General features: G+C 41.4%; 1 protein-coding gene across 5 annotated transcripts in view; it reads right to left on the reverse strand.

Annotated features, from left to right (window-relative positions):
* The window catches only part of KIF16B (kinesin family member 16B), a 281414-nt gene that overhangs the window by 136361 nt on the left and 127171 nt on the right, over positions 1-17882 (reverse strand). For all 5 annotated transcript variants that reach the window (XM_032859219.1, XM_032859217.1, XM_032859216.1 and 2 more), the window contains exons 13-15: positions 5909-6028; positions 4977-5028; positions 3232-3369 (exon numbers count right to left, since the gene is read on the reverse strand). In XM_032859219.1, the coding sequence (XP_032715110.1) occupies positions 3232-3369; positions 4977-5028; positions 5909-6028 (310 nt within the window). The remainder of the gene's footprint in view (positions 1-3231; positions 3370-4976; positions 5029-5908; positions 6029-17882) is intronic.

The following is a 17882-nucleotide window of genomic DNA, read 5'->3' on the forward strand; positions in this document are numbered from 1 at the left end:
GTGAACAAATCACATGAAATTAAAACCCAACTTTTGAAAAGATATGTTAGCACAAAAATAAAAAGATTCTAAAATTTCCTTTGAAAAAAAATAATAGGCATGGGTAGCAAAAAAACACAGATAAGAATATAAATAAAAGCATATTATAATACAACAAACATTAAAATTGTGTGATACTGGTACAAAAGCAGAAAAACAGAGCACTGGAACAAAGTGGAAAGTCAAGAAATAGACATGATGCTATGTCTCAGTGTTCATTTCTGATAAAGTAAGTTTCTTGAAAAGAGAGGTCAATATAGGATAGGGTAAAGTTCTAATAAATGATAGGCCAATATGGAAAAAAACTAAATTAGGCCAACCCCAGATGGAGTAAACAATTAAATCTTTCAAAATGAATTCCAAAGTTCTACCCATACCTTAACAATGATACTGAAAACCAATACAAGCCCCTCATAACAACACAGAGTGATCATAATAAGGTCAACCTTCCCTGCGTACAGAGATCTTTACTGGACACGTCTCTCACCTCCCCTGCTGCCTAGAGAATGGCAGCAGCACCTCCACCTGAGGTCCTAAGAGGGAACGAACAGGTGGTCTGGTCTGTGTGTTCACAAGCAGAGACGACCACTGAAAAGTCCTATATACTGACCTCCTGTCTACCACTCAATTACAGTCACTTTCTGGGCTCTTACCATGACTATTACTCTGCTGTCTGGCAAGAACCAGCTACTCCCATCCCATACTGACAGAGTCCTTATCTGGGTTGCAAAAATGCAGAAAAAAAAAATGCTTTGGTAACCGTCATTGGGCACTCACTGTGTCCCTGGTTTGGGCTACTCACCTGGTACTGCTGAACTCTGACATTCCTGGCCAGCTCCAGGGCACTTAAATGTTTCCCAAGTTCAACTTACCCTAAGACTAAAACATACTAAGAGTACAAGAACAGGTGGAGATTGGTGGTGGGTGCATGGGTGGTGTTTTTGGTTTTTTTTAATAATGTCTTCAACGGATTCTATACTCCTCCTAAAAAACGTGATCATCCTGATCCAAGTTACATGCCCTTCATTTCTGAGATAACTCCTTGCAACTAATTCTGCCCATGACTTTGCTAACACCAATGAACTATATGCTTTCCATCTGTCCAGTTTCCTCCATCTGTCCAATTTCTGTATCACAGCAGATACATTATGGTATATAACCATGGAAAACTGTTATTATAGAGATTATATATAATATACCAAGAAAGGGCTCAAGATATGTCAACTTCTTTCTTTCCTTCCTTCTTACATGATTCAGTATAAAAGCCATTAGGCAGGGTTGAGCAAAGCAGGCATGAGCAAGGGAATGGGAGGAAAGAGTGAGGACACTGTTGGCCCAGCATGGGATATCACAGCCTGAGCAGAAAGAAGAGGGTCCCTGAATGAGGAGGGGACAGAAGTGACAGAATACTGGTTACATAATGGAAGTCAGGTTCATCACTAACAGAAAAGAGAGCTACAAATAGGAAAATGGAAAAAAACTAGAAAGAATGCGTTGGGTTGGAATTAGAGGTACTGGTATAAACACCTGGTCAGCAATATAGGTACTGAAATACTGAAATTGATACAGACATAAATATAGTTGTATGTGTTATACATACACACAGAGACCCACACTTTCCCTAACTCTGTTGGCCAACAGGACCTGGGAACAGGAACACTACAACAGCCAGGAGCACACCAAGTGCTTAGATCTTAGTTTCTAAATCCCACTCTCCACTGAAATGAACCAAGGCTCCTTGGAAAACTGGCTAATCCCAGGAAAGCATGAAGATAAGCCTGGAATATCCTACTGTGTCAGAAAGTCAGGAAGGGCTCACAGATGATCGGGACAAGCCATAGGGACACAGAAATGAGCTTGGAGGGACTCCCATTCACCAGATCTGGGACAATTTGGGTATCAAAATAAATAATGATGGAACTAGACCAAAACCTACCAAGCAATATAGCAAGCCACGTGACCCTGTTGATTTAAATAAATAAATGGCAAGAAGAGAAAGCTCTTTCTTACAGTAAAAATCCAACTAATAAATGTAGAAGAAAAATTACCGATTGGCAACCATCTGAATAATAATTAAACCAGACACCAACAACCCTCAAAATCCGTGGATTCTAAAACCAGTGGGTGAAAGTATGATAAAGAATGGAATGTTTATGATGTCAATATCCTTCCCAATATCTTTCTTAATAAAAAGGAGGTCCTAAAGGAGAGCTTCACAGTGAAGAAGACTGGCAAGCTCCATTTCAATCAAATGACCAAAGTGAGTAACTACTCAGTAATGATGTGAGAAAAACAGGGCATCACTTCTCTGATATTCCTGTCAAGAATGCACAGTATTAAGTGTCACCTTGAGGAAGCATTGAACAGATGCTACGTTTATGCAGAGGGACATTCTATAATATATTTGACCTGCCAAAGTCCTAAAAGTCAGAGAAAAGCAAAGGGACTCTTCCAGACTGAAACAGACAAGAAGGGTGTGGCAATCAAATACAACATATGCCAGACTGAATCCTGGACCCACACCGGACATTGCTGGACAAAGGACGACAACTCAAAGGGTGTCTGAGAATCAGATGGCAGGAATATACAGGGGATATTTTCTTAATTTGGATGCTTATATTGTAATTACAAAGGAGAATGCTATTGTTTAAGGGAAATGAACACAGAAGTATTCAGGGGTGGCAGGGCACTGTGTTAGCAATCTACTTTCAAATGCTTTTGAAATTAAAAAGTTCCTTGTACCACACCTGCACATTTTCTATAAAACTGAAATTAATTTCAAAAGAACAAGAAAAGACACGATACCAGATCCTGTATGTATGTTCTAATTACAGCTATTCACAAAAGAATATAAATAGGGTAATAAATAAAGTTATTAACATCAGGCACAGTGTTAAGGTTTTTGCATTTAAAGGTGCTTTTTTAACTTAAAAAAATCCTTTCAAGTCATATTTCTGTAACAGTGGTAACTTTTAAGACAACTATGTACATGTTTAATTCAACAAGACAACTGGAATTAGAAAGAAGTCCCCCAGCAAAACAGAAAACAGCATAATGAAGTGAACAGTCTTCATCTTTTTTATAACTGATCAGCAATTAATTCCAAGATGCACAAGTGCCCCCATTACGTAGCCAACTCGTTCTAGAGCAATGACATATGCACAGAACTCTGAAAACCAAAAAACCAGATACCTTGATTTAGGTGTGTGGCCTCCATGATCTGAACACCATTCACGGAGCACTGAGACCCGCTCTGGGGTATCAGAGTCACCGTTCCCCCAACATTCTCAAAGATGCAGTGCTCACTCTCCAAGTCGAGGCCATGAAGAACTAAGTTGGAAAGACATAAAAGAAAGAGGATGTTTTCTTTGTCATCTAGTGCAATGATTCCCAACCTTTATGTATTTCTCCATAATTGAATAATCTTCCCCTTCCATGTAAATATTGTGAAGTGAACATTTACGTTCAGTGAGAAAAGTGAATTTCAAGAGTTCGTGGCATCAACTGACAGAACTGAAGGTATCCTCTGAAGGTTACCTCAAAGGGTCTGGACATCACCTGTGTAAGGAAATAAGTTCTCACATGTTAATTTATCTCATCTTCAGAGAGAAAATAGTTGAGTAATTTGTCTTCTTGAAAACCACTGTGTCACTCAGATGTTGAATAAATTTCCCCACCAGTCACCCAAAGGTCACAGTAAGACAGAAACAACAAAAGAGCCCCGTGGGTCAAGGACTTGTTATAACTTGCACACTTACAGACACTACACTCCAGGAGCAGAAACCAAAGGTGACCTTGGCCTGGCATGGATCTTGGCAGGCCCAAGGAAGCCTCTAAGCTGTGCTGGGATGCACACTGCCACAGCCTGTGCCAAATCTGAGAGCACGTGACCTCCAATGACCTCTCAGAGCACGAGGCTGCTAACGTGTACCTAATCTAGTAGGACTATTCTGAGTTATTCTCGCTTGCTGAGTGACCAGACGCGGATATGAATGCCTGTTCAAATAAACCTACACGATTTTAGGCACAGCTCTTGGCCAGCTTCTCAGAAGCACAAATCCAGTAGTTCCCGCTGCTCCCCACAGAGCTGTACTACTGAACTTTTCTGTGCACAGAAAACATGTTTTCTTACCACTCATCATTTACAGCAAGCCCAAAGGTCAAACACACGGCTTAACAATCAGAAGAAGGGGCCTGACACCTAGTTCTACTCAAGTACAGCTGAAGCCGAGGACTTCTGGAACCTGGTTTTGCAGCAAATAGTACAGCATGTAGAACTATGCTAGCTTTGGCTTGATGAATAGCTTACACTTGGCAGGAGAGCAAGTCGAATGCCAGCAATTCTAGAAACAGCTGAGAGGACAGAATTCTTCCCCTGCCAATACCCACCTTCTCACACGCACACACACCACCCACCACCACTGCAGTGGTCCCTAAGTTATGCTTTCGAAGCCTAACAAGACCTCACCCTGCTCCAGGGTTGAATCAGGAGTCATCTGCGTGCCTCAGCAAAGACTTTCGGGAAACCCAAAGGTCACACCTCCATACGTGTGCATGTGTGTATTCCTACTCCCCATCACCGTTATACAGCGAAGTGTCTACATCCTTCCCATGAAGGCATCTGATACCTTTTATCTGTGTTTGTTGGCATATTTCCATCACTATCCCACCACAATTTAAATTACTCTTTGAAGTTGTGACAGAATACAGAATATATATGGGGGAGAATGTGTAGTTCTACTTAATTCATTAAATTAATTGTTGTGTGTCACTTGTTTGAATTGAGTTCAAAATTACAGAAATGCACATACTGATCAATACTGTATTTGAGAAAGAGTTTTTTTTTTTTCTAATGACTTTAATATCATTCAAAAGAAAATTCTTCATTAAATGCTTTTTAAAAATCACTGGGAAGAGGGAATTATAAAGATTCTCACCAATATCTTGTTCTGTTGAAGCATCTTCTCTACCAACATATGTCTGTCCTTCCTAGGAAGAAAAGTCAAGTAAAATTTATTAGGAAGAACATGAGGAGTGGTCTGTTTCTCTACTTTTCACTTAAACCCAAGCAAGCTGGTAGCCAACAGGCTGAGCAGTGTCCTGGGCAGGCCACAGCCTCCAATGCATCGAAGGTTCACTGAGGCTCTGTGGCCGTACCCCACACTGTCCAGGAAAGGGCCACACAGCTCCTGAGGCTTAAGGCACAGTCATAGGTTGGCTTCTACCCTGAGGCTTAAGGCAAAATCATAGGTTGGCACACATCAATAATCTGTCCATGCCGGTAATCCCACTATTTTGGCAACCGTCCCCCTGCACTGTGGGACAGTGGTCCTCCTTCATGGCTACAAAGCACAAATATAATACCATTCTCATTTTAAGTCACAGATCAGAGAAAGGATATTAAGTCAAGGTTACAGAGGTAACCGCTGATACTAACATGGTTAATTCTGTTCTCTTAGACAAACAGCCTGTTTGGGACCAGGCCCAATAATGTAGGCAGGAGACACGCTTTACAATTAACCCAAGGGACCAGAAAACGACATGTAGCAAATCCCAGTTCCAGGTGGTTGCAAATTTCCTTCCTTGGTCTGTCTCCCTTTTTGTTCCTTACCTCTCTCTCACTGATTCTACAAAGTGGAAGGCAAAGTGAATGTATCTTCATTTAGCTTTAGAACTCCATAAACATGGGAACTTCTAATTCCACGGAACACCAGTGAACTGATGAAAATTCCCAAAGGGCTCAAAGATTTGTAGTGTATTCTCTAATGTAATAGCTGTGTTCACACACCTAGAGTATTAAATAAACCTTGCTAGCGTCTGAAGAGGAAACTGAACACAAAATTGTATGTTGTACTTAAGCAGTTTTTACCTTCAAGTGATATAAGATGATTCCAGTACTCAGAAGGTCATCATCAATGCCAATCAAATGGGGCAGTTCAGAATCCAAAACAACTCCAATCCCTTCTTTCCTAAGGGCTAGAGTCTGTTCCTGAAGTTAGGAGGGAAAGAAAAGGAAAAGGTTACTCATAGAAAAGAGAACTTCTTATTAGGTGTTCTTTTGAGTGTTAAAATAAGCACTATTTTATTTCTCATCAAAAAAGCTGCAAGAAAAATGGAAAACCTTCATGTTGGGATCCTGGCATATGGCAGATAAAGTGAACTTGAAACATATAAAAACTCAACATAAAATGAAGTAAACTTATGGCCTGATGAGTACGACCTCTTCAAAGCCAAGCTCAAACCTTACCTTCCTTAGGAAAGGTCCCAGGATGATCGCACTACAAAGTAATCATTCTGCCTTTTCAGAATCTTTATTTCATTTAATAATTTCATTTAATATATAATGTCTAGAGGTCTCCTGATTCGCTGACTCTTCTCACCAGTCACTATGGCCAAACTGTGAATGTTCCCAGAGCAACTCTCTCCTGTGCATTAGTGACCCCTGTACCAGAAGTACTTACCCTCTGTCTCCTGCAGCAAGTTCTACTACCTAACAGGTCATTCCCACCCGCATACCAAGGTGCTACAGATCTCCTGCCACCAACCCCCACCCCAACCAACCCCCTTGGCCCTGCATGTCCAGTTACCACCAATTTCTCTGGGCCCCTTTGGAAGAAATCACCTCCAAACACTTTCCTACGCTAGTGGGTGCTCCAATTTCTCCCCTCCCGCTCTCTCTGGAACCTACTCCATGCAGGCTTTCATCCTTGGGACTAGAGTACCCACCATCACTCTCGTGATGACCACATCCTCTCTCTGGACTTCACCTGCAATCCATATGCCGATGACTCAAATCTAAACCACTAATCAGTCCTTTCCCTTGACCCCACGCTCATGCCTACATACGCTCACTTACCTCAGTTTATTCTTTGGGGATACTAAACAGGCAGCTGAAAGCGAATACATTGAAAAACCAACTCTTGACTTCCCCAGCCTCCCAAATCGGCACGCCATACCACTTCAGTGAACGCCAACCTGCCTTCTAATTGTTCAGACCCAAAACCACGATTACACTTTGCTCCTTTCTCTAATTCCTACATGCTTAGTGTTAACTCTCCCTTCAGAATATGCCCCCAATCCGACAACATCGAACCACCTGTACCATATTCCTCCTGAGCCCCAACCACCATCATCTTTCACCAGGAAACCCACAATAATCACGGCTACCACCAATGGTGCCCCCCTGTGGCACGTGCTCTACTCAGCAGCCAGAGGGACGTGAGGACAGGATGCACCTCTGCTCAAATCCTTTCTGTGGCCTTCCATTTCACAGAGATGAAAGCCCAAATAAGCCTCTACAAAGCTCTACACGACCTCCTCCCCTGCTGACCTCCTGTTCTCATCTCCCTCTCTTGCCCACTCCTGTGTAGGAGTCCAGAAGCTCCCTGCTATTGCTCAAACTTGCCAGCCTGTCTGCCCCTCGGGGCTCTAGGCATAGTTCCTTCTGCTTCTGTGGCTGCTGTTTCTTCTGTCACTGTCTCTTCCTTCTCTTCCCCTAGAGCCGGGTTTCCAGACCTTGGCACTACTGACATTTTAGACAAGCTGATTCTATATTATGCGAGGATGTCTTGTGCACTGCAGCAAGCTTAGCGGCATCTCTGGCCTCTACCTGTTAGCTAGGATGCAATGGGAAGTTATGCAAATAAGATGATGGAAAACTACCAGAAAAAGAGAAGAGAGGGGGACAAAATTAGGGAAGGACTGTGTTTTGTTTTGCAGAACCAAGAGTTCCAGCCATGGAGACGCCCAGCTAAGTGTTTGACCTGACAGTCCCTTGCCAGGAGTGTCCTGCCTGATAGCCCCTTCCATATGCCAGTTTGGGTCAGATTGGAGCTAGGACCTCTTTTTTTTTTTTAAGTTTTTTTTTTTTTTAATTTATTTATCCGACGGACAGAGATCACAAGTAGGCAGAGAGGCAGGCAGAGAGAGAGGAGGAAGCAGGCTCCCTGCTGAGCAGAGAGCCCGATGTGGGGCTCGATCCAAGGACCCTGGGATCATGACCTGGGCCGAAGGCAGAGGCTTTAACCCACTGAGCCACCCAGGCGCCCGGGGCTAGGACCTCTTGAGCTGTATAGAAACCCCCGAGTTGTCCTGAAGTTACCTTTAGCTCACTAATGCCGGGATCTCCTCCTATGGGTGGAGTTTTCCACCACTGTTGAACATGAGATGTATGTACTAGCATGCTGACATGCCAGGCATGCACAACTGAACTAAATGCAAGCTCCCTGCCCCTGTCCCCGAATACACTGAATAAAAGCTTCCTGTACTAACCCCATGGGGAGACAGTGCTTTGAGCACTCTCTCCAGGTCTTTTACTTAGAACAAATAATACAAAGTTCTTCGCTTTCAACACTCCCCCGGGTTGTGTTCAATTTGGTACACCCCAAACGGCATACCCACTAGACCCCAGTAACACTCTACCTCTTCCCCAAAGCTGTGACAAGCAAAAAGTCTCCAGATACTGGCAAATGTACCCTGGGGAACAAAATCAGCCCTAGTTGAGAAGAATGACCAAACACACACACACACAGACACACACACACACACACACACAACCTGGCCCTCAACTCAAAAGTCACCTTCCCCATCACCCATTCAAAATAGTAATCATAAACTCCTTTATCCTGATTCATTTCCCTCCTTAGCAATTACCACTATATGACATTATATATAAGCTTATTACTTCGTCCAAATTAGAATGTAACCCGGTCTCTAATTTCATGTCTGACATAATAACTGCTAAATATTTGTCAAATGAATGAAAGGATGGGCAGATACTTGAAGTTCAGAGAAATGAAGGAAGGAGGGTTAATAGCACTGGTCAGGCAAGGGACCATGGGCCTTCGTCTTAACATCAGGCCCATCTATCTGTACCAAGACAAAAGAGCTATAAAATCAGGCTTCTAGACAAGTCTGAGATAAATTCCAAAGACTGAAGGTGAAAATTCCAGCCGTGAGATTTGGCTATGCTGAGTTTAGACTGAGTCAGATCCCAAAGCACATTATGCTCTGCAATTTTAGGTATGAGGTGACCAATAGGGAAGCAAGTTCCAAGCTACTAACCAGGCTCCAAGTAGAGACACTCCTAGCAAATCTCTTCCCCACCCAAACCCCTGTAATGGACACAGTGACCAGGGCACAGCTCTAGATCCCCAACGTGAGAACTGCCTGGGACACAATTAAGTATGCCTTACATTCCCAGAACGAATCAATATATTCGGTGTCATTTAAATATTAAAACAATGCTATCTTCTAGGTGAAGGACTCAGAACTTCACAACCTTGCAGACAAGGGAGCTCCTAAGACGTTGAGGGGACGGGCACTAGAGAGAAGTCCCTCCAGGTCTTCATTTCTGCAGACATTTGTGTCTCAAACACACACGGCAGAGCTGCAGTCATGCAAGAGGGTGACAGAATGAAATGCCAAAAAAATTTAAAAAATAAAAATCACCACTTGAAAGAAAGCAATTCAATTTAACAACCATTAAATAGATATGCAGAGAAAATGACCAATGCATAACTTAGATTCAAGAAAAGGAAATGAAGCGTATCATTATTCTTCAATTACTCCTCTTATCAGCCAGGCTCCTGTTTCAGGACTCAGAATCTCAGGTTTCCAGGTCGGAGACTTCGGTAATCCTGATTTACTATACCAAGGGCCTCGCAAATCTTAGCTAAACGAGTACTGGAAATAAACCAGCCTCTACTCCTACCTCTCAGGTCTTGGGAGAACTTGTCCTTTTCCTCTGCCTGTAGAATTCAAGCAGAAGTGCAAAGTATGTGGTTTTTTTGTTTTTGTTTTTGTTTTTAAGATATATGTTAGATTGGAGAATTTAATCACACAGTTCCATTTCATAAAACAGTGTCCTCACGGGAAGGTCTGATGGCTCTGAACTCTGACAGCACTGCATGCATGGTAGGTAGCCACCTGCCGAAGAATGTTCCAGGCCTCTAGGTCCATGTGAAAAGGACAGTGACTGTTCTCATAAGTCCAGAGCCATGTATTTTCTTTCTGCATAAAAGTGGACAATAACCCAAGAAAAAGGCAATGTTTTAAGTTCTAATAGCTCCCACTCAAACTAGAAAAATTGTTTTGGACTACATCCCAGTTTAGTTTCATTTTTTTTTTTTAAACCACTGAAAAACACTTTTTTTTCCCTTCCTTGAAATAAGTCTCACAGACTTTGAAAATCATTTGAAATTCATAACTTTGGAGCCACTAGGTCAAAAGCATTACTTGTCCCCCCCATACTCTCCCCCACATACACACCCAGCATGTTCTCACATACACTTCCATATGCTGAATGGGTAAAACCTGAATTAAGAGAAAGTTTTCCAGGATTGGGAGTGGGGGCAGATGAATTTATGATTAATGCCGCACTAAAGCTCTATGACATTCAAGCTGCATTCACTACACGATATTATAAAAGTGTCACCTCATAAAACTAAAAACAAGGGTTTAAATCATTGCTCAAGTGAAAAAGTAATTTCAGACAAAAATATCTATCACATATAAAATATTTATTAAGTGGCATCTACTGTTATACATAATTTATGAAACACCTCTTTGATAAGATGGAATATTTAACATAGCAGAATTGGCCATCCCTCCCCCAATGCTAGGTTCACTGGGTCCCAAAGAAAGTGGTAACACATATATATTTATATTATATTATATTATATTATACTATATCTGCACATATTTTGTATTGAAACAAAGCTTTTGGCAATCAATATCTGTATAAAAAGGAAACTACAGCCTGACTAAAAGTGTCAAAACACAGCATCAGCTTAATTTAAACATTACGTTTGTGACATTTGTAAATAATATGTTCAATATGTTTTTCTTCGGTTTCTGAACCTGAAACATGTGTCCAGTGCTGTGACGCTCACTGTATCACTTCTGGCACATTCCAGTGGTTCAGGTGAGTTGCAGGCAGGGCTGCCCAGATTCCAGGGGGAAGCCCACATAAGGGCTTGGCGCACTGGGAGCGCCCCACATAACCACCATACTTGTTTATCAGATTGAGCAGAGATTCTACGCCTCTTAATCAGAACCATATCCTCAGTATCTAGCACTTTCTGACACAAGGCAACAGCTTTCTTGAATACATGAATAACTGAAAAACACCACAAAAACTTATCAACCACAAAAACCAATTTTCCCTTTTGAGAAGCCTACCTGAGAGCTGGATCTTATTTGGGAAACTGGGAACGCGTTTGCCTCACTGAAATGAAGAACTCCCCAAGAGCAGAAACTGTGTTTCCTCATACTGACCGTGTTATGTGAGGTGAACCCAGCTGCACCGGGCAAACAGCAGTCACTCAGTAAGTGCTGATTATCTGGCATGAAGAGGCACTGGGGAGGCAGTGATTTAAGTGGAATGCTTTTTTTTGATAAGTCAAAAATTACATGTCAGAATCTTTTTGTGGAAAGGTAGTCTATGGAGAATTACATGTTTCACTAACTAGTGGAATTCTGTAGAGTTGACTCACATATACAGTGCACTTAATTTCTGCCAACTTGATTACAACATGTAGCAGAAGATGAGAGGGAATGGCACGATCCCCCTAGAGCAAATGCGCACCGTGGGTGTGAAAAGGAGGGAGGAAGTCAGGCAAACAGGAAGACTAATAAAAAATAAAATGATCTTCTAGCAAAGCTACTTGTTCATTTAAGAAAACTGCATGCCATTTTATATGAACTTAATAAAAGGAAAAGACCTGAAGTATTTGTTGAGTTTCAACCAAATGTGCCTTCACTACAAGAGATATTTCCTAAAATATCCTTCTAAGTTAAAATGTCATAAAGCATATTTAGAGGTTCATGAGCATGGCGTGTATATATTCATCATATGTGTTTTGATTTTAAGCACTGTTAGTCAAGTTTGTACATGTTTGGAAATACCTGCCTCCTGCCCTCACACCTGAATGTCGTCTTAGCTATTGTCAGTCTGGGCCACAGTTGTGTCATACTTCTTTTCTCTCAGAATGCTGAACATATGTCTCCAGTATCTTCAGAAACTGAACACTGCTCTAAGGAAACAGAAAGTTAGACTGACTTTTAGTCCATGGCAGACAATCTGGTTTTCTGCCCAGGGGATCTGAAGAACTTTTCCTTTATCTCTGAAATTCAATAGCTTAATGAGGATAGATCTCAGTATTGAACCTTCTGTACTCCAAATTTTCTTGGAATCTGATACTAATCTGCAGACCCAGTTCTTTTGTTTATTTTTTCATTTCAGGAAAATTGCCTTGTTTTCTACTGCATTTTGTTTCATTTGCTGACTGCCTATTTCAGGGATGCCAATTATCCTTATATTACACTGTCTTTGTCTTCTTTATCTTTTAGCTTCTCAGTACTTAATATCTTGATTATTTCATTTGGGTTCACTGAGATTATTAAGCCTTTATTCTTTCAGTAATTTGATTTCAATGGCATCTATTCTTTCCCTTGGTATTTCTAATTTTATTTATTAGTCCTGTACTCGATGTTGTTTTAGACCTCAAAATCTTTCTCTAGGTCTGCAATCTCCCTTCCCCCCCTCATCTCATTCTGCTTTTTATTATCATCTTTTCTGTTTATTGACTTCACATTTCTCACTAACTTGTTCCACAGAATGAGACAGTTGTAAAGAATGCCATTCTACCCCTTGAGGTATGTTTTCATCTAGATCTGGATCTTTGTCCTTTGCATGCTATATTCCGTTTTTTCCTTTTTGCTGCCTGTCCATCTTTCTACCTATCCCTCACTGCAATCATGTTTTTATAATTACCCTACTTTTTTCTCACAACTTGTGTATGCTTAAGTATCCAGAAAATCTGTATGCTCTAACACATGAATGGGAAACTCCTTGACTCTCATCCCACCATACCTGTGATCTTGTCAAGTTCGAAAACGAAGTCGTCTGCATTCTATCCACTTTTCTCTAGCCAGATGTAATGACAGACGGCCACATCTCAACCAAAGCAGCCTAAAGGCTCTGTCTGAATGCCAGGGCTCTGCCTTTTTTCAACAAAGGTCATGAAATAGCCTCTACTGAGTTCTTTCCTCCCGCTTGAGAAGAGGGCCCACTCCTACAGGGAAGACTGCTCTCAGACTCATTGTTTCACCAGGTCTTCACTTACAAAGAGAATCAGTTCTGCTCTTCACATCCTCCCAGTTGCCACCATCAGCCACTTCTATGGTCCCTCAAAAGGGGAGGAAAATCAGTTGCTATGTCCCTAGGTTGGAGGGTTTCGGGGAGGGTTTTCTGAGCCCTCACTGATTCAGCTTCTCATGTATAGGCTTAGGAACACACTCCGTTACAACCTTCCCTTTTCCTCAGCAGCCAGCTCATGACTTTGTCATCTGCTTCCTATTAGGAGTCACAGCAGTATTTCTGTAACAGCAGAACAGCATGGGATGCTTGCTTTGCTTTTTATGATTTCCTCTTATCTTTGAAACTGTGATGTCATCTTCAAACGCCTCTTTAAAGACTAGGATTTCGGCAGGCTATAAAAAGGAAGAAAATAGGGGTACTCCAGGTTTGGGGGACTTCTTGAATAAGGGCATGGAAGCAGAAAACATGGGTATCTATACAAGGGACCCCTGGAAATCCAGTTTAACAGCTAAGCCTGGGAAAAAATGGACTGGAAAACCAGGCAGATGGGTCATTATTTGATTCAGAAACTGGGAAGCCATGGAGAATTTTGAAAACAGGAACTGGTTGATACTTCAGAAGATGAATCTGTTAAGGATGTAGGAAGAGAGAGGAAAAACGGGAAGCGGGATCAGAAAGGAAAGGACAGCTTGGTTGACACTGTAGGGGCAGACACACTCCATAACAATCAGTTTAGATGGACTGACCTTAAGACATCCTTCTCAACCCTTTCATATATTCTCTTAATGAGAAATAAGGAAACTGGAGAGTTTGCAAGAACTGCAAAAATCTGATAAATATCCCAAAGATTTTTATTGCCAGGAAAAAAAAAAAAATCCTGACATTTACTAGTAAGACTTTGCAGAAAGCTCAGCAAGCGGATATTGGTGACTTGAGTTAAAAATCACTCACCAATTTGACTGGCAAGTGTTCGCAAGTATTTACATGTTTCTGGTATAATGTAAAAATGATAAATAGTCATTGGCAACACAAATTAATTAGCTCTGAAATCCTGAAAGTACACCACAAGCTGACATTCTCCAGAAGCTACTCTTTCTTATACATTCTTCCACACATAGAAAGAAATCTGTCCATCTAACAGAGGAAGGGAGCTGTTGCCAAGATTACCAGGAAATCAATGAAGTTATACTTGTCAACTGCCTCAACCATCGTCCTGTCTTCCTTTACGCTCTGTTCATGCAACCTGAGTAAGCTCTGATGAAAAGGGGGAAGAATCTTCACATTCCTCCAGTAAATAATTTTTTACTTTTGCTGTGTTCCCAGAGAGCATATGAGAGAAAAGTGGATAAAAATAATATTTGCTGGTTAACAGCATGTTCTATGATCCTACAAAGCTATTGGTAACATGTAACCCTTCTTATGAGAGCTCTACTACTTATGCTCTTTGAACCAAAATCTGATTTACACACACACATGTGTGTGTGCATAGGAAAAAAAAAATAGTCTGTAGAAGTTAATGAAGGACTGGAAATCTACTATAACTGAAAAGGTCTGGCAGATACCACAGACTAGAATCAAGGCAGCACTGGCAATCAACCTTAATCAGAATGAAGTTCCCGGAAGGATGAGGTTCAGATGGGAAGGCAGAATTAGGAATCCATGGCTTGAAAAGGAAAGAAAGAATCAAGTGGGTCAGGCTAGAAGCTACCCTTGGTCCTTCTCTTTGCCTCAAATCTCCTAATTAGACCATCACTGGTCCATCAACTCTACCTGCACAAAAAAATCTGAATCATCCACAATTTTCCATCTCCACTGCTACTACTGATCTGGTCTGACAGACACCATATCCCACCTGGAGTCTCTGACGTCCTCCAATTGGTCCTACTGTTTCCTCTCTTGCCACCCTACAATCTATTCTGCATATGACAGCCAGAGCCACCTTTTCAAAACTTCAAGAAGTCGGGAATAAAACCCTACAATGGTTTCCCAAGAATTTAAAATAAAATACCCCCCACATCTCACTTCATCTGGTCCCTATGCACCTGTCCAACCACATCCCCCTCCACTCTGCACTTGATGAACAATGCTCCAACCATAAGGGCCTCCTCATTCCCACTGCAGGGCCTCTGCACCTGCTGTTCTCTCTGCCTGGGAAGTTCTCCCCTGACATCTTTATGTGTTGCTCCCCTCCTTCAATCCGCTCTTATCACACATGCTGCCTGCTGTCTCAAAAGCAAGACACCAGTGAGTCAGGTGGAGAAGGTACCCACTCAGATAAAGCTTATGCCCTACTCAATCCCATTCCCCTACTTCCAGGCCCATACTATATCGCTCTACCTGGCTTACTATTTTCAGAGCACTCAAGTCCCCGCAAATTACATTTCTTGTGCATCTACCCTTCCAGAAAGCAACAGTGGATCTAGGACAGTAAGTCATCCCCAAAGAAAGAGAGATCAGAATGGGGTCCATGAGAGCCAAACCACTTAACAGTATCATGATCTCTGATCTTGGGGCTAAGACAGTCTCTAACCAGTCCTTTTTTTTTAATGCTCCTTGCTAGGCAAAAAGAGCTCTTGAACATCAAAAGAATACTTAAAATGGCCAGAATTTTAAAAAAAAAAAGTACATACTCAACATTTTGAAAACCACTGATCTAGTATTTATACTAGTATAGTATATCTAGTACATTATATTGGTTTTCTCATATATCAAAGGGGATAATAATCCTCATAAAATTGTCTTTAAAATTCAATGAAATAATATATAAAAATATGCAAAAAACATGGTCAGAATAAGTCAAGCTTATAAGGGAATCTTGCTTAAATGTGAAGGTCTGATTCTAAAAGACTATTATCGTAATTTAAGAAGTGTGCAACACATGTCTACCAAACATCATGACATTGATAGCAGATTGGCCTCTATTACATCATAAAAGTTAAGGTAGAATGCGAAGCCTTGCTTCCTCCAGGACTTCGAAACAATCCACATGAAAGTACCTGTAGTCAAAAGAAACACATTTAGAACAGATGGTGAACAGTCCCAGACTCACCAGGGCAGAAACAGGAAGAGCAGAATCTGGCCACGACCTACCCAATGGTGCTAACAAACCTAAACTTTCTGGCCTTACTGGCAGTCAATCCCTAACAGTAAAGAGAATTAATATTGTGCTTTTAATGAACAGAAACTCTTGGGGCAGTTCAATTTCCACTACACTTCGCACTGCAGAAAACATTCTTTATTTAAACGCCAAACAGCTAACTCTTGGCAGGCAGTTCAGAGACGATGCTGTGTTGATCTTTCTGAGGAAACAGTCCTCTGCTGGCTGAGCAAATCACCCAGATGTTGGTATTTAAATTATGCAAAATGCATAATACCAATTAAAGAAATTACGTGTGAAAATATGCAAGAGCAAATTTCCCCACATTAATATTTAACTAGACTTTTTTAAGTAGAGCAGCATCTTGTGATCTCAAGTACTTTAGTATATTTGACCTAAATGGAAGCCCAAAATACTCAGGAGGGTTCACTAGAAGGTTCTACAAGGGCATTTCCTTTAACACGAACTTGAACACAGGTTAGAAAGCTAAATGAAAGGGTCGCATTAAATGGGATGTTATAACCTAGAAAGCTTCACTCTGACATCTGCCTTAAGCTTTGGTCTTGGAGAGCGGGCATACTCTTGTTTCTTATCAACAGGAAATGTCACACTCATACCCACCTCCCAGACTTTGCTCCGTAATGTCTGCTTGGGAGAACCCTGAAGTCTCTTCCTCTATCTGACTCTTAACCCATCTCTCCCCTCACCCTGGGAAACACTTACAGCCTACTCAGGTCCGCAGTGAACCCTTCCTCTGCAATGACTACAGTTAACTAGCCTAATCACGCAGATCTCTGTCAAATACAGACTAGTGATGTTAAGATTTGCATCTCGTTGCTAGACCAAGAAATCACCCAAGGAGTTTTTTAAAATCACCATGCCTGTGCCCTGTACTGGTCCCTTTAGATGAGCATCTCAGATGCAGGCCCAGGCGTGGGTATTTTTTAAGCTCCCGGGTATTTCATATCCAGGATGGTGCCATAACTTTCTATATTCCCCCATATGACTGACACCTCTGCTCTGGTTGCACTTTGAGGATTTATCAAGTGCTACCATTTATTGACCCTCACCCTCCAGGTGGCTGCTTCTGCAACTCATTCGACTAATATTTAATGAACTGCTAGTTGCCAGGTACTAGTCTCTGCTGGGGATAAATGAGTGAGTAAAACAGACATCCTTTTAGATGTTATCTATACCTCTATTTTGCTGTCTCTAGATCTGGATCTCTATCAATGTTATAATGTAAAGATATATCTATTATAGAAACATATAATAGCTATATCTATGTATCAATCTATTTATCTTTAAGCAGACTTATCTATCTGTACTTATCAGTATTACAGAGAGTAGCACTACCATTAACATCCATATCTTTGCTACTCTCCACTAGCTTAAATAATTAGCATTATCCAAAAAAGGCAAACAAAAACCCTGAAATTCACAACTAGCATGTCTGTTTAACCCCAAAATTTCAAGGTCTTGGTACATGGACAGAGTTATTCTGGGTAATATTTATTCCAAAAAAATTCACTGCCCATGAGGAATTTACATAGACTTTCCGAGCTGTAGCAAAATTCAACTCCACTGGCCCCAGCTGGACACTGACAGGCTTGAGGGTTTAGTCCTGTATTGCGTTTGCTTCCT

Source organism: Lontra canadensis, unplaced genomic scaffold (assembly GCF_010015895.1).
Source record: "Lontra canadensis isolate GAN:19392208 unplaced genomic scaffold, GSC_riverotter_1.0 scaffold16, whole genome shotgun sequence".
In the NCBI taxonomy this organism is placed as follows: Eukaryota; Metazoa; Chordata; class Mammalia; order Carnivora; family Mustelidae; genus Lontra; species Lontra canadensis.